The sequence below is a fragment of the Rasamsonia byssochlamydoides genome (genome assembly GCF_041956645.1).
Source record: "Rasamsonia byssochlamydoides strain NRRL 3658 unplaced genomic scaffold VTN77scaffold_6, whole genome shotgun sequence".
Lineage (NCBI taxonomy): Eukaryota > Fungi > Ascomycota > Eurotiomycetes > Eurotiales > Trichocomaceae > Rasamsonia > Rasamsonia byssochlamydoides.
The window spans coordinates 211,117-233,336 of NW_027192389.1; the positions used below are offsets into that span (position 1 = coordinate 211,117).

At 50.1% G+C, this 22,220-nt stretch overlaps 6 protein-coding genes across 6 annotated transcripts; 4 read left to right on the forward strand and 2 right to left on the reverse strand.

Moving 5' to 3' along the window:
- Window positions 1-4,564: 4,564 nt before the first annotated feature.
- On the forward strand, window positions 4,565-7,672 carry VTN77DRAFT_7352 (uncharacterized protein; the record flags this gene model as incomplete). Its single annotated transcript, XM_069423732.1, has 2 exons — window positions 4,565-4,799; window positions 4,866-7,672. The coding sequence occupies 2 exons, from the start codon at window positions 4,565-4,567 to the stop codon at window positions 7,670-7,672; spliced, it is 3,042 nt and encodes a 1,013-aa protein (XP_069281158.1).
- Window positions 7,673-8,919: 1,247 nt separating this feature from the next.
- On the forward strand, window positions 8,920-9,923 carry VTN77DRAFT_7353 (uncharacterized protein; the record flags this gene model as incomplete). Its single annotated transcript, XM_069423733.1, has 4 exons — window positions 8,920-9,022; window positions 9,320-9,511; window positions 9,595-9,747; window positions 9,841-9,923. The coding sequence occupies 4 exons, from the start codon at window positions 8,920-8,922 to the stop codon at window positions 9,921-9,923; spliced, it is 531 nt and encodes a 176-aa protein (XP_069281159.1).
- Window positions 9,924-10,484: 561 nt separating this feature from the next.
- Window positions 10,485-11,722, reverse strand: VTN77DRAFT_7354 (uncharacterized protein; the record flags this gene model as incomplete). The annotated part of the gene is made up of 2 exons (XM_069423734.1): window positions 10,485-11,128; window positions 11,182-11,722. The coding sequence occupies 2 exons, from the start codon at window positions 11,720-11,722 to the stop codon at window positions 10,485-10,487; spliced, it is 1,185 nt and encodes a 394-aa protein (XP_069281160.1).
- A 1,986-nt stretch (window positions 11,723-13,708) lies between these two features.
- On the reverse strand, window positions 13,709-14,380 carry VTN77DRAFT_7355 (uncharacterized protein; the record flags this gene model as incomplete). Its single annotated transcript, XM_069423735.1, has 1 exon — window positions 13,709-14,380. The coding sequence occupies one exon, from the start codon at window positions 14,378-14,380 to the stop codon at window positions 13,709-13,711; it is 672 nt and encodes a 223-aa protein (XP_069281161.1).
- A 2,861-nt stretch (window positions 14,381-17,241) lies between these two features.
- On the forward strand, window positions 17,242-18,358 carry VTN77DRAFT_7356 (uncharacterized protein; the record flags this gene model as incomplete). Its single annotated transcript, XM_069423736.1, has 3 exons — window positions 17,242-17,610; window positions 17,814-18,272; window positions 18,335-18,358. The coding sequence occupies 3 exons, from the start codon at window positions 17,242-17,244 to the stop codon at window positions 18,356-18,358; spliced, it is 852 nt and encodes a 283-aa protein (XP_069281162.1).
- Window positions 18,359-18,955: 597 nt separating this feature from the next.
- On the forward strand, window positions 18,956-21,161 carry VTN77DRAFT_7357 (uncharacterized protein; the record flags this gene model as incomplete). The annotated part of the gene is made up of 5 exons (XM_069423737.1): window positions 18,956-18,976; window positions 19,045-19,153; window positions 19,216-19,317; window positions 19,372-21,068; window positions 21,120-21,161. The coding sequence occupies 5 exons, from the start codon at window positions 18,956-18,958 to the stop codon at window positions 21,159-21,161; spliced, it is 1,971 nt and encodes a 656-aa protein (XP_069281163.1).
- Between the last annotated feature and the right edge of the window lie 1,059 nt (window positions 21,162-22,220).

Sequence of the window (22,220 nt, forward strand, 5' to 3'; positions counted from 1 at the left end):
CATAATACCAGTCCAAAGAAAAAAGGCAATAGAGGAACGGGAACAGTAGGAACAGTAAATAACGAAGGAATTTGTTCCTCTTGGTGCAAGCTGGCAGCCAGCAGTCATTATGTTGAGATCTCTGCAGTTCTTTAGAATCCTGAGGCGCGTAAGCCTTCCATCGACGTCAAATTTCTACACTGATATCAAGCTCCCCAACAAGAGCTTGACACAAGTGGTCTCGTGCAGTCCAATCAATGTCTACAAAATCTGCCAGTTGCCCACTAGTGAGAGACGGTCGAGTAAGGGCACGTGCATCAAATAATTATAATCGATTAAGATCTCCCTCCAGTCTCCACACGCCGCGGCCCGCGGCCCGGCATTTCCCTGCGCCTTGAGAACTGTACGAACTATATTACGAACTTCCTCAGGTGCCGATCACAGGGACCTACCTGGTGGGTACATAAGGAGTACCTAGGATGTTTAAGACTGTACAAGACTACAAGTGCTGCAACCCCAACCCCATCATGTGCAGTTAGCTAGTGTCAAGAGCTAGTACTAGGGGTCCAGGGATCCATGGAGCCCTGGAGGTGTCCCATGTTACCTAACAAGGCAGGTGGCCGCTCCCCTCCTGTTGCGCCTACGAGCTAGAAATGCGGTCAGCCAGCTGGACTCAGCCAGCTTGGACTGTACTCTGTACCTAAGTACGGAGTAGGTAAGGCATAATATTCTAGAAACCACGCTTAGTTTACGGTTTATTAATATTATATTATTAGTGGTGTTGTTGGTCTTGCCAGCTAATAATAATAATAATCAGGCTGCCAGGCTGCCAGCTCGTCTGTCCCGCGCAAATTTTTCTTTGGAATTCCGAACTCTTGGAGAATTTTTTTTTGGCGACTGCGGCGGCCTCGAGGCAAAATAATTAGGCGGCCAACCGAATCGGTGGGTGCACAGTCAGTCAGTCAGTCAGTCCTATCTAGAAAAAAAAATTTTTTTCTCTATATAACAATTAATCATTGCTAATAGATATTTCCAATGAGGTCGTCCGTGCGCGTCGAGATATTCTTGCGATGTCCTCTACTCCGTACGGAGTAGCGAGTTCTGTGGTGTATAGAGCCTTCTCCAGAAACAGGACCCACTGCCACCATCATATCCTGAAGCAGCCATGCCCTTCCCTGGTCGTTAATAATCTTTAGACTTGAGTTGGGTTCTAATTCCTTTTATTCTGTCAGGGGATGACGATCTGACAGTGACAGTTTATGGCACAAGTGCATAATAAACGAAACTAAACCAACTTACAAATTGGGCTCTCTGACCCTGACCACCCAACTGGGATACCTAATGAATCATTTATTCTCGTTAGCGCCGGCGATCATCGAGTCAAGACAAGACTCGAGAGCCCTGTCTGTCGGACTCCCTGTTGTTCCTTTGTTTCATGATTTTGCCACCACCCTATACACAGTACGGACCAGTAACTTCAAGTGTTTCATTGCGTTGTATTCCCCAGAGGCTCAGACTCAATGAATTTTCCCTCAGTGCCTGCGCCAGACGCTGGAGCACCTACCTATCTCGGTAGATGGTCACGAATGTACAGTACCGTACAGTACAGATGGAGATGGCATGGCGGACCCTGATTCCCAAATGCTGCATGAAACACATTACTAGCGGTAGGCTTAGCAGGGCCCCACCAGGTTCGTTGCAGAGTGAATTGATGCCATGATGTATGTGCATGTGCATGTGCCTGTCTGATCTTCGTAGCTTAAGACCGGCAATGCCTACCTTATGACGTATATACTCCGTATAGAGTAGGGAGGATGCATGTGATTGAAACCCGATCGATGCTACTACGCACGAACAGTGAACTGTGGTGCCATTCACCTGGGGCCAAAAATAGAACGAACGCCTGCAGGTTTGACAGGTAGTACTAGAGGTGAAAATTTTTTTCGATATTAATCATACTACTCCGAACGTCACTAGGGAGTCTCCATTCGATTTCGTGTCCGGCTGGTGCACTGTACAGTACTGTACCTCGGTGGTCTTTTCAGGAGTATGGTGCTCGATTACCTAGGTACCTACCTAGGTATTTCAGGACGAGTCCCGATCCAGTCAGTATCAGGCATCAAGAACGGTACTCGTGATCCATGCCATGCCATGCCATGCCATGCCTAGATCAGAAAGATTTGACGAGGACCTTGACCACAGGGAATGAGGATCCTCTATGGAGTACTCTGTACTGGAGCCTGAATAGAAGAGAACCGAATCGGAAAGATGTCATCCGCCTCCGATGGATCATGGATGCCCATCCATCTTCTTCCCCATCCTGCAAGTTAACAGCTGCTTACTTGCTTACTTACTTACATCATTAGCCCCTGTTAGTCAACGGTAAGTGGCAACCATGCATTGTTGATGACTGACAGTTGAAGCAGATCATTCTGGATTTGACTGCATCCCTATCTCCGAGAATACTTTTTACGAATCAAGTTAGATACTCCGTACGGAGGAGTCGACAGGATGACAGGACTGACTGCGGCCCGCTTCCCGCTAGTAGTAGTGAGGGTCCAAGGAGATCGCCCTGAGGAAATAATCTAAATCTTCCCGCGGATGCCGCCAGGTAGCAGTACCTACGCTAAGGATAGGATGGTTATCGACGGCGCAATCCGATCCGCGAGGTACGAACGGAGCATAAGTAACAGGAACATGCTCGGTGATTCGGAATTCTTCGCCGTTTACCGTTTGCTGTCTACAGTTTGCATCCCTGTTCATCCTGATCTTCTTGCGGCAGATATAAAACATGATGGCGGCTGTTCTATGTTGATGTCCAGGGAGTCAAGACTCAACTGTCAGGGACAGCAGTGTCTGTCTCGATCAGAGGACCAAGCTGTCTGTTAAAAACTTAAACTGTTTGTCAAACTTACTCCGTAGTTCCTGCCTTGGGTCAGTCCGAGTAACTGGCGGCACCGGCGCCTGCAAATAAGTCGAGTGGACGCGGACCGGGTGCTGGCAAAATGCAGCGCCGTGTTTGGCCACGGCTAGTGCGGCTTCACCCAGCCTAATGCTTTAATCTCTTCCAAATCCTTCCATCTGTGCCTTCCATGCATCCTCCCTACCCTTGGTCTGTGTTGATGGCATGCTCATGCTCATGCAGATTGTCTTTCTGGGGCTCCACATAGCACGTTTCTCCGCAGTCAAACAGCAAACACGCGAGTCAAGCAGCATGGTCGATGCGGTATGGCCGTCGGTCGAGGATCAGCCGTTGGAACTAACTCAATGCCCAAACACCTGCTGCTGCAGTCTAATAATTTTTATTTGTTTCTGGAATGAGTTGTCGCCTGAAGTCGGATACAGCTACGACTGACGAAGACTCCTGACGCGTGACTACCTCAGCGAGCTAAATGAAGTTGCTGGTCTTACCATTACTGGCAAGTCCAAGGATCGAAGCTCAGATCTAAACTGACTAGAATCGGGCTCCAGAATCCCGATTTAGCAGATACCTGTCACACCGGCGAACAGCTGTCTCCTCAGACGGAGGACTCCGCCCTCCGGACACCTGCCGCTTCTCCCGATTGAAACCTCGGATTACCGTCTGAAGGAACGATGGCTGATACAGGAGGATACTCTGAAGCGATGGTAATGAACGATCGGCAATGGCCTGCCATCTAGTACCGTGGACAAAGTATGACATACTGCTCCGTACCATACATACAACACATCCACGTGGACAACGCGATGGACCATGCGTAGCACAGCGGACATCATACTGCCAGAAACTCCATCAATTGAATATTGAGCACAATTAATAATGTCGTTACGCTCCGATGTCCCTAAGATAAGCTGTCTAGGGTAGTCGTAATCCCGATCCTATTCTCCCCATCTTCCTCTCTGTCGGTATTATTGTCAATTACTTCGCTCTTCTTTTACTATGATATTATTAATTAATATCATTTCAGCTGCTTCATGCCAAGAATGTGCGGACAAGCCGGCGCCTCTGTCGTAAATGTCTCCGCAAACAAGATAGAATGGAAGCTCTAAACCAAGAAGAACAACTAAGAGAAGGCCCCGCCGAAACCACCGCAGCACGGCCTTGCTCCGACACCCTCTTCTCTCCGCTTCCTTTCCCCTGTCTCTTTTGTTCCTGGCCAGCCTTGCAATTGGTTCTTCCTCCCAAGGATTTCCTTTCAGTTGATTTTCTTTGATTTTTCTCAGCCGGGTCACCTGTGTATACTCTGTACATGTCCTTTTAATCCCCTCTCCTCTCCTCCAATCGACTCCCCTCCCGGTCTCTCCCCCTCTCCCCACAGCCAACGGCGTAAGACGTATGGAACCCAATCCACCACCGCGACTACTATACTACCGCCACAACTATCCACGCTCCTGACGCGACATCCATCACCTGCGAATCCAGAGCTCTGCACGCCTGCGTATTTTGCCCGTCGCGCCTGTCACTACGCGATCTGATGGGAGCATTACACTTTGACAATCTGCCTGAATATAGCAGGGGAATTGGTTAATCATTCCAGCCGCACAGTCTAGAAAACTGACAAGGGTCTGTCCCTCCGAAACGGAAAGTTAAGAGAAAGACGAGGCCATGACGCTCACCATCGATGCAATGGCGGAGGTGGAGCAATTGTCGCGAGATCTCCGCCGAGGGTGCGATCCCACCAGCGACAGCAACCTCCAAGGCAGTGAACTCATCAATGGCTCGCCCAAGAAGCGAAAGAGAAGTCGCAAGGCCCAGCCGGACAAGAAGTTCGAGTGTAAGCACGAGGGATGTGGGAAGAGCTACTCCAGAGCGGAACACCTGCACCGACATCAATTGAACCGTAGGCTGACCCCGTCGCATCCTTTGAAGAACATCCTTCTGATCTGCTCTCTTCGTCCGTTTCTAGACACTCCCAAGCAGATATACCGATGCGACTTTCCGGATTGCTACCGCTCTTTTGTCCGGCAAGACCTCTGCATCCGCCATCGGGAACGACATACCACCCATGGCTCCCAACTGCAGAAGCGCGACAACTTCGCCCTGGCCGCCAGTAACCTGGCCGCTGTCAGTCGTCCGCCCCCGGCACCTCCCCGGGATGAGAGCATCTCGGCTCGTAGCACTGCAGCCGTCGTGTCTCCGCCGTCGACGTCCCGCCAGAATCCGATGCCGTTCGAGTCCACCAACGTGTCCCATCCATCCACCGTTGCAGGCTTGTACAATGCGACTTCGGGGCCTACTCTGCCGGCGGAAGGCGTCTATCAGCCATTGACGCCGCAGACAGGCTATGGCAGCTCCGATGCAGGCGTCAAGCAGTCGGATAGCGGCAGCAGCTACACCTTGAGTCCGTCCCAGGCTCAGTCCGGCCCCACGTACGCGTCTGCGAAACTCCCGACAACGTACGGACCACTGGAGACGTCCAACTATCACGGTGCTCCGTTTGGCGCAGGTGAACTGGGACGCAGTCCGACCACCGCCAACCCTGGGTCGGCAGCAGCGTATTCCGCATTGCCCATGTCGACTCTGCCCCAGTCGACTCTGCCCCAGTCGACCCTGCCTCAGTCCGGGTATTCCACCTCGAGTCTGCATCGCGAAGCATCGGTTCCCTATGCGACTGCAGGGCTCACTGCGCTGGACACCGTCTCCGGTGGTATCGTCCCCACTTCCACGGGCGATGCGGGACTCGATTCCACAAAGTCGTACCCCTACCCAGTGTTCGGTGGAGAGACCTACAATCGATCGCCTTTCGCCATGGCTGATGACTTTACCGCCTGGCTCTTCAACGATCCGGGTACCGGCTCATCGCCTGTCAATTATTCAGCCATGGTGCCCCCTGGCTACTCCGACCCCTCCCAGGTGCAGACCCAGTTCTTCGCCAACGATCTGACGTATGGTTCTTATTTCACCAATGTCGTCCCACAGCATCATCCCATGAGTGTTACGAGCATTCTAGATTCGGCGCCCCCAGAGGCCATGATGTCGGAGGAAAAACGGCAGGATATTCTGCACCTGATCAGCACCCGATTTAACGAGGCGGAGCATTCGGCGGTCCATACCCGCAAGGAAGCATTGATGGAAGGCGATATCGACGCCGACGATCATGTCTTGAGCCTGCGCATGATGCAGACGTATGTGGGATCCTACTGGTTGCATTTCCACGCGCAACTGCCGATCCTCCACAAGCCTACCTTTGTCACGGACAAGACTCCGACTCTGCTGCTGCTTGCGGTTATGGCGATTGGTGCCGCAACCCTGGAAAAGGTCCACGGGCACAGCTTAACCGAGGCGGCCGCCGGTTTGGCCAATTTTCTGGCCTGGCACATTCGGTGGGAGATCTTCATGGATGTGGACTTCCGGCCGCCCGCGAAGCTGTGGGTGTTTCAGACCTTGCTCCTGCTGGAGGTCTACGAGAAGATGTATTCGACGCGGGCACTGCACGAGCGTGCCCATATCCATCACGACACCACCCTGACCTTGATGCGCCGCGGCAGTTCGTTGATCGGGAGGTCCGCCTTCGATTCACCAGCAAGCTTTCGTGAAGGACGGTCGACGACATCGGACAGCGGCGACGATTCATGGGCACACTGGATCAAGACCGAAGCGACGAGGAGGGTTGCGTTTGGGGCGTTTGTGATGGACTCGATTCACGCGACCATGTTCGGCCATTCGGCGAAGATGGTGGCCCATGAGATGCGGCTGCCGCTCCCTTGTGATGAAGCGTTGTGGTCGGCTACCAGCGCCGCCGAAGTGGCCCGGATGCAGGCGAGCCTGCAGTCGAATGGGGTCAAACCTATCATGTTTCTTGATGCCCTCAAGAAGACGCTCACCGGACAGAAGGTGCGGACCAACGCGTTTGGACGGACCATCATCATGGCGGGTCTGCTCAGCGTCAGCTGGCACATGAATCAGCGGGACCTGCAGGTCAGTTCGCTGGGTGTTGTGCAGGCGCTGGGAGGGCGAGACAAGTGGCGATCGGCCTTACTGCGGGCGTTCGACAACTGGAAACGCGATTTCGACGAGGCGCTGGCCGACTCGGGTCCGCGGGCATACCCCAACTTGTTCCAACAGCAGTACCCGGTCGACGAGGATGCCACGTTCGAATCCAGCACCGTGTTGCATCATCTGGCGCACATGGCGTCGCATGTCGACATTGTCGACTGCCAGATCTTTGCTGGTGCGGGCCGGCTTCTGGGGCGGTCTATCACGCCGAAAGACTACAGCACTGCACGGGAGAAGATGACAGAGCATTGGGCGTCGAAAGCGTCGGCGCGGGATGCCACGTACTATGCGCTGAAGTTTCTCTCGCAGGTCTTACTTCCCACGGACAACGGCCCTCTGGGTCCTGACGGGCAGCCTGTGATACGGGCGCCGGGCTATTCAGCGCGCGAGGATTTTCTTCTCAATCGCTCGTGGGTCGTCTATTTCGCAGCTTTGGTTGTCTGGTCGTACGGCTACGCGCTGGAAGGACCCATCCCGTCGCCTCCGGAGCTGAACACGGTAGCCGACCAGATCCGGGACATGCAGCAGTTTCTCGGGACTGTGGGCGCGGTTCGCGAGCCCAACGATCTTGAGCACATCACCGGGCGGAATCGGTGTATGGGCTTGCTGATGATTCTGCGGGATAGCTTTCAGAATACGCGGTGGGAGCTGTTGCGTGAGGCGGCCAATCTGCTGGATAGCTGTATTGGGAAGTTGAAAAGCCCGCTGCAGAGGTAGCTTGCACGGCCGTCAGTAGCTCTGAGTTGCAGGGGGTTCTTCATGTATACACGCGATATCCGCGACATCCATTCTAGGGACGGTGTTTGAAGAACAAAAAAAAATCATTACCCTGTGATCTGTCTGTATGCATGTACATACTTAACGAGTCGATGAAATTTGTTTTCTGTTTGGATATATTGGATATGGATCTTCCTGACGATGGACATGGATGGATGAAATGGGAAATCTGGCGCTTGTGCTGGAATTGAATTGTGATTCTTGCTTTGATTTGAAAAAGGGTGTTTTCTTTGTTGATACTATTTAGTATATGATACCGCTGTGTTGGTTGTGTGTTTTTTTTTTCCCTCTTGTTTTAAGATATATTTTTATATTTATATATATACTCCGTGTATATATATTCTACCTTCTTGGACTGTCAATTTTATTATTTTCTCATTCCGTTGGATGCACATACCACTTATATATAACTGACTTACTGCACCAACCTTTGGAAGGTTGCTGCATCTACCTGATAGTCCTGTCAATACTTGCGAACAAGGACAGACATCAGATATGAAGGAATGCTATGTACAGCACATACATGTACATACATAAATAAATCTCCGAGGGGAGTCTTCCCCTCCTGCTTGTGACAACCGCTGCGATTCTTAATCCTCCAGCGCCTTGGTCTGATCAGATTTCTTGCACAAGTGACGTTCTCGCTTGTGTGCCGCGCGCCTCTCCAGATGCAGATCCTTTGTATCTGCGTCTGCGTCTGCCTCCATCGAAAGGCCCCCCCTTCTTATGCGATTGATCCTTGCTTGACGCTGGTCTGCAATCGCTACCGTTTGTTTGCCTGACCTTGGCGTAACTTTCGATGTTGGTCATGTATAGGACGCTATATCCCAAGTCCTTGGCTGAAGTTTGTTTCAGAGTACAACGATAGATCTAGTAGCCACATATTAAAGCAAATCCGTGCAGGTTCCAGAAGTTGACTTGTTGCAAGGAAGCAGACTATTCCTATTCAGTCAAAACTAACCGAAAAAAGGTTGGAAAGGCACCCCTGATTTCCAGACCTACCAGGTGATGATAATTTAGACTTCATACAATATAATCTTCCCCCTCTACAAGGATTATTGATTCCAATTACCAATCTCATTCTTTCTTTCTTTAATTCATTTCCAAAATCTATTCTATTCTATTCCAATCTAAATCCACCCCTAACGAAACAGCAATTAAAACAAAAAAATACAACAATGTCAACAATGGCTGCGCCAACATCGACATCAACGTCAATATCAATCTGGACCCGCAAACTCGACCTGCTCTATCTCGTTTTCTTTATCATTCACGTGCCGATTATTTTCTGTATGTATATCATATTAATAATGTTACATGTATTGATTGATGGTATTTGGAAGGAAGTGGGATTGTTTTTGGCCTTGAGTTTGATTTTATTTTTTTTCTTGTTTTGGCTGTCTATCTTATGTTTCTTCTTTCCTAACCAGATTCCCGTTTCCATTTCATATTCATACCCTTCTTCCATCTTTATTTTTTTTTATATTTAATTGCGTACATGAACAGACAACAAACCAACCCCTCCCCTCCCTATCCTCCCCTCTTCCCATTCCCCTATCTATCGGAGAAATTCTAATTCTTCAACAGTAGTCGACATCACCCCCCTCTACCCCGCTTCCCTCACACCTCGCTTCATCCTCCGCATCCGCGAATTCTACATCGAGACCTACCACGACAAATTCTTCGAGCATCCACCAGCCTGGTTCGGCGCATACATCCTCATGGAGTTGGTGTATCATGTTCCGGTTAGTGTGTGGGCGGTTGGGGGGTTGGTTAGGGGTGAGTTGGCACCTCCCCAAAAATCGAGATCATATTTCTCTCCTTTTCTTTGGGAGGGTTACTGACGGATATTTACTTACAAGATGACCCCCTCGTCCCCCTGCACCTACTCATCTGGGCCGTGCAGGCGTTCCTTACTACGCTGACCTGTCTGGTTGAGGTGTGGAGCTGGACGGATCGGACGAGGGAGGAGAAGGCCAATATTAGTATGTTGTATGGGCCGTATGTGGGGTTTGGTAAGTATCTCTCTCATCTCATCTCTTCTTTTTATATATATTTATGATCTGGTTGATCGCTAATTTCTGCTACTTACTTTTGCTGCGTATCAGCCGCTCTGATGGGCGTGGACATGTTCTGGCGATTGCGCAAGCAACTGGTGCAGAAGACGACGAAGAAGGGCAAAGCGGAGTGAGAAGAGATAAAACAAATCATATATCCCTAGAATACTACAGGAATTACTTACAGAAAGGTACGGGGAGGAGAGGTGAACTTTTCTAGAAACAGGGTGAAGATTTTTGACCTAGAATTCTAACGGGAAAATGAGGTTTCGGTTATGTCGAACGCGCCACGTCCACGTCCACGTTCTCTCTATCTGCGACATTTGCAATTGTATGTATGTAATATACACATATAATAATAATATGAAGAAGGGAAGATCAAATCGATCATCAAAGACATAACATAAGATGGGGGGTGCAAGGAAGGATAATCCTGGCTATCATTTAAAATAAAAAAACAAAAAAAAAACCCGGAACGAAAATCGTGCCGCCAAGTGGACATGCATCATCATAACTATCTATTATTATTGCTGCTCGCAAGCACAGGGGGAGGAGGAGGAGGGATGGAACAGCAGAAAGATCTGATCTTCTTTCGAAAGACTGAGTCTGTCCTAGTCGAGAAGGAGAACATGAAACGTACAGTACATTATCTTATCGTAAGTTCCGGCAGACGCGCCTCTCGTCAAGAAACAGTGTTAGATCAAGAAACCGATTGCACCGTCTAGATCCCCATTCGCCGCATCAAGCGCTCGGATGGCCTCCTCGTGGGAAAATCCCAGCTCGGTGATCTTGGATATCGAGTCCTGAGGCCAGCGAGTAGAAGGACCTGGCGCAGCTCCTTGTTGTTGGCTGTTTGCTGCCTGCTGGGTGACGGCTCCCGACCGCGCGCCAATCTGCGCGCCATCCGCACCCGAGATGATGGGCTCGTCTTCGAACTCATCCTGGAATTTCTTGGGAATGTCGGCCTCCCCCAGGAAAGGAACGGCCTGGTCTTGGATCACCAGGGCGCCCTTCTTCAGATCGATGCAGGCCTGATGCCTCTTCAGCATGTCCAGACCAAGCAGCAGATCGATGTGCTTTCCTTCCATCACGGTGAATGAGCACGGCAGGAACATATTCCCGATCTTGATCTGAGCGGAGTGAACGCGACCGATGATTGTCGCAGTCCCCACGCCTTTGGCAATGCCGCCGTAGCGACGGTCAACCAGACGCATGATGTTGCAGGCGGATGCACATTCCGGAGACATGATCGTGACCTGGGCACCCGAATCGACAAAGGCCTTGATCGGATGGCCGTTGACTTCGACGGGGATGTAGAGCATGGTCACACGACCAAATGCTGCATGTTTGTCAGTTCAGTCCTGATGAATCTGTATCTACAGCGGAACTCACACTCTGGATGATGCTCCATAGCATTGTGAAGATTCTCCGTCACTTGCTGCTGTCGAATGATCTCCTCGATCTCACGTTGGTTATCTGCGTTGAACGGATCTGCATTCAGCATCGCTATTCGAGCCTCCTTCTCCGCCTCTAGCTCAGCCTCTCGTCGTTGCTGGGCAATCAGGACTTCACGGAAGCGCTGGGGGTCATCCGCAGCTTGCGCCAGTTCCGGGTTCTGCCTCCGTACCGTTTCCATCACTCTGGGGTCTCCGAGGATATGCAATCGCAGGGTCTCGAAATCGGGCATCATCTGCTGCCTACGAGCCAAAGCCTGCTGAGTGGCAGCATTTGCTCCTCCTCCTAAACTCCTGGTCCCAGGCTGTTGACCCCGAGTCCCGACGTGGACCCCCAGCATGTCTCCTTCTCTGATGCCCACCTGCTCCAGCGTCTGTGCATCGTTGTTGAGCAGCTGGTTGTTGAAGACCAACCTCTGGTTGGCGGGAGGGATACTGGATTCGCTTTCGATGATCGCCTTGAGCAGCTCAAGGGTCATGTCTCCGCCCACATCCAGAGATATGATATCGGAGTCCGACTGGTCGGGTTTGATCACGCTCACGGTGATGCGCCTGCAGGAGTGGTCAAATAAGCTACACCGAAGTCTATCTCAAAAATAACCTGACAAGAAACTAACATCTTGAAAACGATTGATTCGCGATTTCTCGCGTCTCCAAACTGTGTAGATGGGCTTCTCGCGCGGCGGTAGTGGCGGGGACGCGGGGTGATAGAGGGGTGACGATAAGCGGAGTAACGAAATCGAACGGTGTCAAGCTGAGCGGGACCCGCGCAGAGAAAAAGACATGCACGTCTGCAGAAACAGCTCAAGATCCTCCGGACCTCTTATAGTTGTCTCCCGTGTAGAAACCACGCAACGAATCGTGCCACCGACGAGACCTGTCAACGTCTTGGTGCGGGGCGGATCGCGACGTAAGCAAGGGCGGCGCAGGCCTAGAGCAGTGGGGATGCTAAGGGAGGCTCGAGGGAGGTGAACGACAGGGACCGCCACAGATCAGGAAGGCCTGAGCGAGAAGACCAGAGAAGAAAAGTCTTGGAGGGAGGTAGGGTTGGAGGTCAGATGGAGGATGGCTGTGTTGACGGTGAGACCTTGGGGACTGACTAGAGGTAACCCGTAACCCGCCGCTCCGCATCCGGTGAGGTGCGTCTGGAGGTGCATCTGAAGGCGCGACGAGACCCTCATGGCACGAGGCCAGTCCTCCGCAAGACCACCAGAAAGGAAATCATTCGAACTGCTTCTTATCCAAACGGGGTGAAGACGCCCCCTGCCACGTCGACATGGCTGCCTACAATCGCAGGGAGTCCGTCGCGGAATGACGTCGAAGCAAAGAGACTCGCCTAGCAACCCCGCGGCAGGCCGGCAGCGCTGGCAGCGTTTTCAAGGGGAATCCATCGAACTGGCAGTGGCAATAATCAGGCAATATTAGTAATAAATCTCTATACTGAGGCAGAAGTCATGGGAATGGATGAAGTTCAAAAAAAAAATCACCTTCTGCGGCTCTGTTCTGGATGCAACACACCATGTCAGGGCTTGCATTGCGGCTCTTGCTTAAGCAGATCGATCCTTTGTATCTCGCTGGTACCTGCACCGTTCCTACGAAGCTATTATAGATCCAGTCGAGAATCAAATCAATCGTGAGCTTGGCGGACTAAGAGGGCTCTGGCTCGTTCGGTCGATGGTTAGTATAGGTGCTTCCCACTTCGTTTGCTATGAGACCCCAACTGAGCTGTTTTATTACAGACAGCTAGACTAATCTAGATAAACTGGAAGTTATAATTTCGTGAGATAGACACTTGTCGCATCGCATGGACACCCTATTGATGCTGCAATCGAGTCTGATATTACCCTATCTTGGGGATTCTATCAGCGCCTGAGGCTTCTACCCATCGCCTGGGGACACCGAGACCAATGTCTCACACTCCATGAAGGATGCCGGAGATCATCTACGGAATCAGGCTTGATTTGGGCATAAAAATAGCCCGTCAGGTCCTTAGAAAAGCATTTCTAAAAAAAATAATCGTTAGATAGTTAAATTGAGCGCTAAGTTTGATGACTTGGTGTTCGTATCGCTGACAGGACAGGTCCTACCCCAGACGTATCTCACACAAATCGACCGTGTTGCAGGGACGTATGGTCAGTCGGTGGAAAGTGTCCTTACAATAGTGAAAAAAATATACGTGCGTTAATACTGGCCAGTGATATCCCTATAAATAGTTGAATTTGTTTTATCAACAGCTCAGGGTACTTCCCCATGACATGAGACTCTCGTAAGAGTGGGATTTCAAGACCGTAGCCCTGATTCTCCTCTTCTTGTTCTAGTTACAACACCGAATCAAGTAAAGATGCATCTCAACAATCTCAACAATCTACCACCTCTTTCACTCAACTCTCGTCCCCTATGTTTGAATACTTGTCATCTGTCCACGAGTTGACCACTTCACAGATACGACGACAGACTCATCTCCTTCAATGCCACGGCTGCTGCCAGCGGCGCAACTCCAGTTCAACCCCCTTGGGGAGCATCCGGCGAATTTCTGGAAGCAGCTCATCCCACCAGATGTTCTCGCGGACATCGGTGGCTTCGATGACGATTGTGGTCTTTCCGTCACGACCTCCGTCGTACTTGATGCGAGTGAGGTGGACGAGTTCCACTTTCTTCCACTGTCTCCCCTGAATCTTGTCGATTATGCGCTGGCGAAACCCGTCCTGCCACATCACTGCGATGTGTTTGGTCGGGAAGACAGGAGACATGCGGCGAGATTCCTCATACACGCGATCGATGAGCTCGAGGCGGCACTGAATAGGCGGGCTGTAGTTGAGGAGAAAGCGACGGATCTTGGTGGCAGCTTCCACCCAGCGGGGTTTGGCGCGGGGACTTTCGTATACACATTCAATGAGAGCCGTTTGCCTGACATTACTCTTCAGAAGCGGTTCCTGTACGTAACGGTACTGGAAGTGCAGCGGAGTAGAGGTGAAATACGGCCGAATGCCATGTTCCTGCAGAATATTGCGAACGGCGTTTTGCAAAGCACGGTCATCATCAACCTCTCCCGGGGCCGTAAACAGAGGGAGAACTGGCAGAGGGTTGGGAAAGCCCACTCGGTACGGCAGGCGTTGGTCGATGGTTTCTTCTGCCATGTTGAAGCGAGACACTTTGACTGCGATGGCAGAGATGTTAGATAGCTGCAGCCATGGAGAATCAGTCAGTAGATTTAATGAAGCGATCAAAGGACTTGATTCTGGTGAGATGAAGGACTCTTGTAGAGATAGTTCAAAGACAATAACAGGACAGGAACAAACACTGGCAAGAAAAGCAGAAACATCAGACGAAAGACAACATTAGATGAAGAACAACACTGGATAAAGGACAAAGTAGATAAAGGACAAATTAGATAAAGGACTTGAGTCGTCGTTCAGAAGATTTGTAACATGGTGAACATGTATATTTACTGCTGATGACACGTATTTGCATCTCGTGCAAGACTTACCTTTGAACCAGTTTGCAAATAGCCGACAAGAATTATGCTTTCCAGCAAGCCTTAGACTATCAGAGATGTGATGATGATGATAACAGATCTGGATCCAGACATGTGATAGACAGTCTGAGGACGTGACAAGGTGGTGAGGGGATGAAGTTAAGAACACGAAGGAGGTGAATGAGCTTACCAGCCAGCGTTCACCCTGAGCCCTAAAGCTCTCGGCAGGCCTGGCAGCTGAGCTGACGACCTGAACTCAGACAAAATTAAGTGACAAGCTGAAAAGCATGTAGATTGAGAAACTGGCCCGGTCAAACTCTGCTGAATGGTTGGAGCAGGTTGCCAGGAATTGGACCACTCATACGAGAGGATCCCAAAAGGGAGGCAGTCACGAGCAGGGCAACAGAGTAGATATACTCATCCTTCTACCATTGTCCTGGACAAGAGTCATAGAAACCATAGCTGAAAACAAAGAAGGAGCAATTTTAAGCAAAGCAACTTAAGACATGATTCCATATATGGTGTTGGAAAAGAGGCTTGCTAGTTACCTACTGCCATCTAGGAGATTAAGCAAACCCAATACTACGAGCTTTGTATCTTACAAGAGGAAAGTTCCTGTCTCTTTGGGTTAGGGAACTCATTATAATGAACCAATAACATAATAGATCAAACAGATTGCTCTTCAAGTCTTGGGTTGGATTCCTCGGCTGCTACTAGAAATTGCTCGTTTGTACGTAGCTCTGCTTGGGAGTCGATGTCTTGACAATGTGCAAGATGGTCACCGGCAGTAGGTAATTTTTTATTCTATATGCTGGGTCTTTTGTGTCTTTTGCCTTTCTTATCTCTTTATTAGAAATATCCCAAGTAACAGGTATGAGAATCAAAGAAGTATACGTGAGGATAGAGTGAGTATTCAATGTGCTAGGCAGGTAAGTAAATTGCTTTAACTGGATGAGCTGATCCCATGCAAGTGGCATTGTCCAAGTTCGACAAGAGTGAGCTGCTTGAAAACTTTCAACGATGATATTACCTACATCCACGGTCTTCTTCACCTTCAAGATCCGATGTTGGTTCCACTGTCATATTGATATACTGTCTGAGAGGTTGAAATGACGATTCACAAATCCGGCAGGTGAAGGATGTGTGCTAATATTGAGCGATCCGTCGAAGATATATCTTTGTCACTGTCGACCATCAGAGCTAATGCACCTACATACCAGGAATCAGGGCCACCTGTAGGCGTGATGCAAGATGCCCTGAAGTGACAGGGCAGGGAAAAGATGGAGTAATTGAGGACAAGAAGATTTGTGCCAGGAGTCCAGACATGATTAGAAAATTTCCTGGGATGCTCTCAGAAGAAAACCTAAGGAAGATGCGGCGACACAGCGAGAATAGGTATGTCATCCTCTAGTCATTCCCCGCAGTCATTTCTATGGTAAATCTCATAGTCGAACCGATACTCAAATCTTTTTTTATTGACTTCAGTAACCTGAGGCATGAGATCTTCACATACTGCATACTGGCTAGTAAGAATTTTGCAAATCTGTATCGACGAGATATAAGATTCCTCAATTTGAATGACATGTGAGCTGGGCAAGTCAACTGTCATTGGGGACGACCGTCATAAAATCATAACTAGCCACGGTTCTCTTTGGGGTCCAATCTCGATAACTTGGCTAGGTATTTTACGAGAAAAAAGAAAAAGGAAAAGAAAAGAAATGATTTGAAGCCAGAAATATCGGAGACAGAATTGGTTCACCAGCATCACTACTGTGGTCTGTATGCAGGCGTGGTACTGAACATTCCTGTCGTTTTCCGATTAGCACCTCTAATACTTCATCGAGACATGAGATTCGAAATCAATCTTCCGTTGGAACCGCAGTGCTCACCGCCGACTGAATCGGGGCAGCTCTTCATCGTGGTGGGGTATATCTACGTCTAGGTACTTGATCTAACGGCGTTCCACCCGCAAGGCTGAGGTATCGATCGGTATCGGTACATTACCAAGGATCCAAGCCCCTCGCAGAACACGGGCCGTAATCCCTCCCACCTCGTCACTCGTACCAATTCGTCCGACTCGGTTTTTATCCCCGACATTCTTCAACGACCATCCCGACCTTGCCCGCATAACAGCGCATCGTGCCCTTGTATTGCTAGACGTCGTGCCTTTCTGAGAGCCGTCCAGACCACTGCAGTGTTCTTCGATTCAGATCCATCCTCGCTTCGCTCTTCTTCGACATTCTTTCCGCACTCTAATCAGATTGCGACTGGCCTGCAGATCTCAGACCTTGCATATCTGTATTTCTCCCCTGGTTGTTCAAAAAGCCTAGCAAACTTTTTCGTCGGACACCTCTCCTACTCTGCGCCGTGTCCTCCACTAATTCTCGTTCCGTCCGTTAGGTCCTTCCGCGCGATTTCGCCTACTATCCCTCCTGCTCTTAGACTCGTCTACTCGCTCAACGACGGCAGCGACGTTTCGTACAGATCGCAGCGGACCCCTTTCTATCATACGCTTTTTCAACCATGGCCGAGAATGATGGACCGCCGCCAACTGACGCAGAAGTCAATGACACCAACGAGAGGCGCATCACCGTGGCCTCAACTGCTAGCGAATTGACTCGTATTCTCACCAGCGCTGGTCTCGTCCCCGCGAAAGGCCGCTACTCACAGAACGACGAGGAAAACGATGAAGAAGAAGGGGAAGACTATGTCGCCGTGGACCATGAGGACGCTTCGGATGTCTCATATCTGTTCCGTCGACCGCAACCGCGTCCGCGAACCCAGCTGGATGAACTTCACCCCTTTGTTTCAGTGTTGTCTTTGTCGAATGTGGATGACTGTGTTCGCGTGGAGGAATCTCTTCCAGAGCATGAAAGATGTACAAGAGAGAAGGTGTGTGAGAACAAAAAGCTGAACTGTCTCCGAATTTAGGGCAGATCAACATTGCAGATCCGGCAGCTAGTGTCGTTGGCCTAGTCATTCACATGCGATTCTCACCTGCATGGTCTCGACACTGACATTGCACCCGTTATTCCACCTTCTACAGCCTGGCCAACAGTTCTGATATGGATCACTGCTAACACCAACTCTCAAAGCTATGTTATCGCCTTACGAAATGTCCGGAATTGTCCCTCGGCCTGTTCACCATTCCAGTCCTCGAAGAGGACAAGCCCAAGCCCCGGGCAACACTTATCGGCCACATAATTGCTACGCGCACGTCAGCGCCTACGGTTACAGATGCATCGATGTCGTATCCTCCAGATTGGCGGACCAAGCGCCGTAGTCTTCCGGACGACAAAGAGGAGCCTTTGGGCCACCAAGACCAGGGTGGAACCATCGCCATCCACTCTCTTGCGGTCTTACCCGAATATCAGGGAAAGAAGGTTGGAACGACCTTGATGAAGTCATATATCCACCGGATCAAGGAGGCGGCCATTGCAGATCGGATCGCCCTTATTGCACATGACCACCTGATCCCATTTTATGAGAAGCTGGGGTTTGAGAACCGTGGACCCAGCAAGTGCACTTTTGGTGGTGGCGGCTGGACCGACATGGTAAGCAGACCCGTTTATATAAACTCGGTGATGTCTACTTCAGATTACTCATGTCTGAACAGGTCCTTGAATTCAACAAGGAATGATTATGTAGTGTTCATGGATGTGCTTTTGTTCATCCTCTTTCTGGTCATTGTTGAATCATATTTGCATTTTCGGGTCAGGTCAGGGTAAGAGACGGTGATATGTTTCCTCCGACGGACTGGATTCTGTGACGTTTGAAAAGTTTGAATGAATGAATTGAACGGCGTTCTATGGTTAATGAGGCAGAGAGGCGCCGATGAAGCATTGGGATGGGAAAACCTGTACCATAGCCCCATCATTGCACGGAAATTGCTCTGAGTTTGTAAGAAGATCTTCTGTAACTGTAGACCAATAATATCTTTTGGCTTTCTACTGTACTGGACTCAATATTTTCGATTCTACTGGCATATAGCGATTTTTTCCCTCGTTGGCTCTCGGCTACACCTGCCGCCCACAGAGCTCACCGCCTCGTGAAAAATTGCCCGCACCACGCCCGTTGTCCCGCTTCGGGCCCCAAGACAATTGGCGATTTTATTTTTTTTTTACAGCCCGCATCTCACCCTCGCGAAAAGCTCATCCACCCCGTTCAAGCAAACGGCGAGGCCGGACATCCAGCAGGGTGATCATCTGCCGAATTCCCTCTGCGTCCGTTGCCCATCATGAAGACGACCTGGAAAGACGTATGTGAGGTTCATTTCTGAGGAGACAAAAGCGGTGTTTGGCTGACGGACTTTTTTTTGTCTACTAGATCCAACCTGTGCCAACGAGCCAGGAGTTTCTCGATATCGTCCTCAGCCGGACTCAGAGACGGCTTCCGACGCAGATTCGAGCTGGATTTAAAATCAGTCGTATCAGAGGTAACTTCGTCGATGGTCTTCGAAGTCGGGCGGTGCTGACGGACAGTTTTTTTATTCTACAGCATTCTATACGCGAAAAGTAAAATTCACCCAAGAGACCTTCTGTGAAAAATTTCAGGCGATTCTCGATGGATTTCCCCGCTTGCAGGATATTCATCCTTTCCGTAGGTTTCCTGTTTCTTGATTGAATGGTCGATGACTGACGGTAGACGGTCTAGACAAGGATTTGATGAACACACTTTACGATGCGGATCATTTCCGGATCGCTCTTGGTCAGATATCGACCGCGAAACATCTCGTGGAAACTATTTCGCGCGACTATGTCCGCCTGATCAAATATGCGCAATCCCTGTTCCAATGCAAGCAGCTCAAGCGCGCGGCTCTGGGTCGCATGGCGACGATTTGTAAACGTCTCAAGGACCCCCTCATCTATCTCGAACAAGTGCGACAGCATCTGGGCCGTCTGCCCTCGATCGACCCTAACACTCGCACGTTGCTGATCTGTGGATACCCTAACGTCGGGAAGTCGAGCTTCTTGCGGACTATCACTCGTGCCGACGTCGAGGTCCAGCCGTATGCGTTCACCACCAAGAGCTTGTTTGTCGGTCACTTTGACTACAAATACCTCCGCTTCCAGGCGATCGACACTCCAGGAATTCTGGACCACCCCTTGGAGGAGATGAACACCATTGAGATGCAGTCCATCACGGCGATCGCGCACCTCCGTTCCGCGATTCTCTACTTCATGGACCTGTCAGAGCAGTGTGGGTACTCCGTGACGGACCAGATCAAGCTGTTCCACAGCATCAAGCCGCTGTTCGCAAACAAGCTTGTCTTCGTGGTCATCAACAAGATCGATATCAAGCGACCGGAGGACTTGGACCCGGAGACTCAGGAGCAGCTCCAGTCGATGCTGAAGCAAGGCAATGTGGAGATGCTCCAGCTCTCCTGTGCGACCCAGGAAGGAGTGACGGCCGTCAAGAATGCCGCCTGTGATAAGTTGATCGCCGAGCGTGTCGCGCAGAAACTGAAAGCCGGCACGAGCAGCGGAGGTACGCCGACTGGACGGTTGGGAGACGTCTTGGCCAGAATCCACGTTGCTCAGCCGGCTGGCGGAGTTCAGCGCGAGACTTTCATTCCGGAGGCGGTAAAGACGATGAAGAAGTATGACAAGAATGACCCCGACCGGAGGAAGCTGGAGCGCGACATCGAAGAGGAGAATGGTGGTCCGGGTGTCTACAACATCGACCTCAAGAAGAACTACATACTGGCTGACGATGAATGGAAGCACGACAAGATCCCTGAGTTGTGGAATGGCAAGAACATCTACGACTACGTGGACCCAGACATTGAGGCGAAACTGGCGGCCCTGGAGGAGGAAGAAGAGAAACTGGAAGCGGAAGGCTTCTACGACTCGGACGAGAGTGTTGAGGACGCCGAGGATGCCGATATTCGCATGAAGGCGGAGCTCATCCGCGAGAAACGCGCCTTGATACGCAATGAGGCCAAACTGAGGAAGTCTCTGAAGAACCGGGCGCAGATTCCACGCAGTGCCAAGGCGAAGAAGCTGTCCGAGATGCAGTCCGCCCTGGACGAGGCTGGATACGATGCCAGCGCCGTGTCGGCCCGGGTGCAGAGCCAGCCTACTCGTGGCCGTACGTTGACCCGCGATACAGAGGACGACGGGGACGCGATGGACATCGACTCGACGTCGAACCCGCACGAGGCGATCGCCCGCGCCAAGAGCCGCGCTCGCAGCCAGGCGGCGACAAACCGTCTGACGGACGGAGTGACGAACGAGACGGCGCGCAGCAGGGCCGAGCGGCTGGCCAAGCTGTCACAGAAGAAGCTGAACCGGATGGCGAGACAGGGAGAAGCCGACCGGCACATGACCGCCTCGCTTGCAAAGCATTTGGTATGTTAACTCTTTCTATATTGATACTCTTCGGTACTAACTTTCATGCAGTTCTCTGGAAAGCGTGGCATTGGCAAGACACAGCGCCGTTGATTGTTACTATGTGATTCAGTTGCTGCCGATGACGCGATGATACATATCCGGGTTTTCATTCCAACGGTCTGTCTGTCTGTCCGTCTGTCTGGACTGGTCTGGTTGGTCTTTGGTTTCGAATAGGCGTTCGGGTGGTCGTGTTTTCTTTGTCTTATTTTGAAGATGGTAATCCATGTAAAAGTGGGAATTACCTCTTCGCACGTAGTACAGTTATAACACTATATCCATTCGTTGTTATTCCCATATTCCCCTATTATTCCTTAGAGAAGTGAAGGAGGAAAGAAAAAGAAAGAGAAAGTGAGCGAAAGTAATTCAATATCCAATTTCACGTCACTTTGAACGGATTCGAATTCCATAGTTGTACACATTATACACTTACGTGGTTAATGTAAAAAGAGAGAGAGAGAAGAAAAAGAAGGAAAAAAAGAAATACCATCGCAAAAAAGAGATTGAAAAAAAAAAAGAAAAGGAGGAAGCCAAACGCCTAGCCTGCCGTTCTGCTGAGTACGGAGTATCAGTCTTACCCCTGTCAAAGGTCGTTTTCTTTTTTCTAACATCCCCCTCTTTCAGCAATGCCAACATATCTATTAATTACATGGTTATTTATCCCCTCTGCCCTCCCTCCTCTCCTCTCTCCTTCTCTCTCTCACCCATTAATTAATAGAGCTTTCATATTTCTTTTCTTTTATTCGTCGACTTCTTCTAGAGTAGCAATGAAGCGATCACACCTGTGAAGTTAGGTGGCAGGTAACTACTGTATCTACTCCGGAGTATGTATATACAATAGTTGTCTGAGACAACGAACGAGAAAGGTATCGAATCAAATAAATCAGATTGACCATATCAGGATTTCTGAGCTTTATTATAATCAAATCATTGGAAATCAGCCTATGTACGGAGGTGGGCATCAAAAAGATTCGCACACACTAAATATTAGTTGTATATTATCTGTCACTACTTTGTAAATGCNNTAAGATCATTTGTAATTTACTCCCAAGTAGTTTAGGGGTAACCATCACTAATTTTAGTTAAAGGGTCACTAATATTTAGGGGCCACTC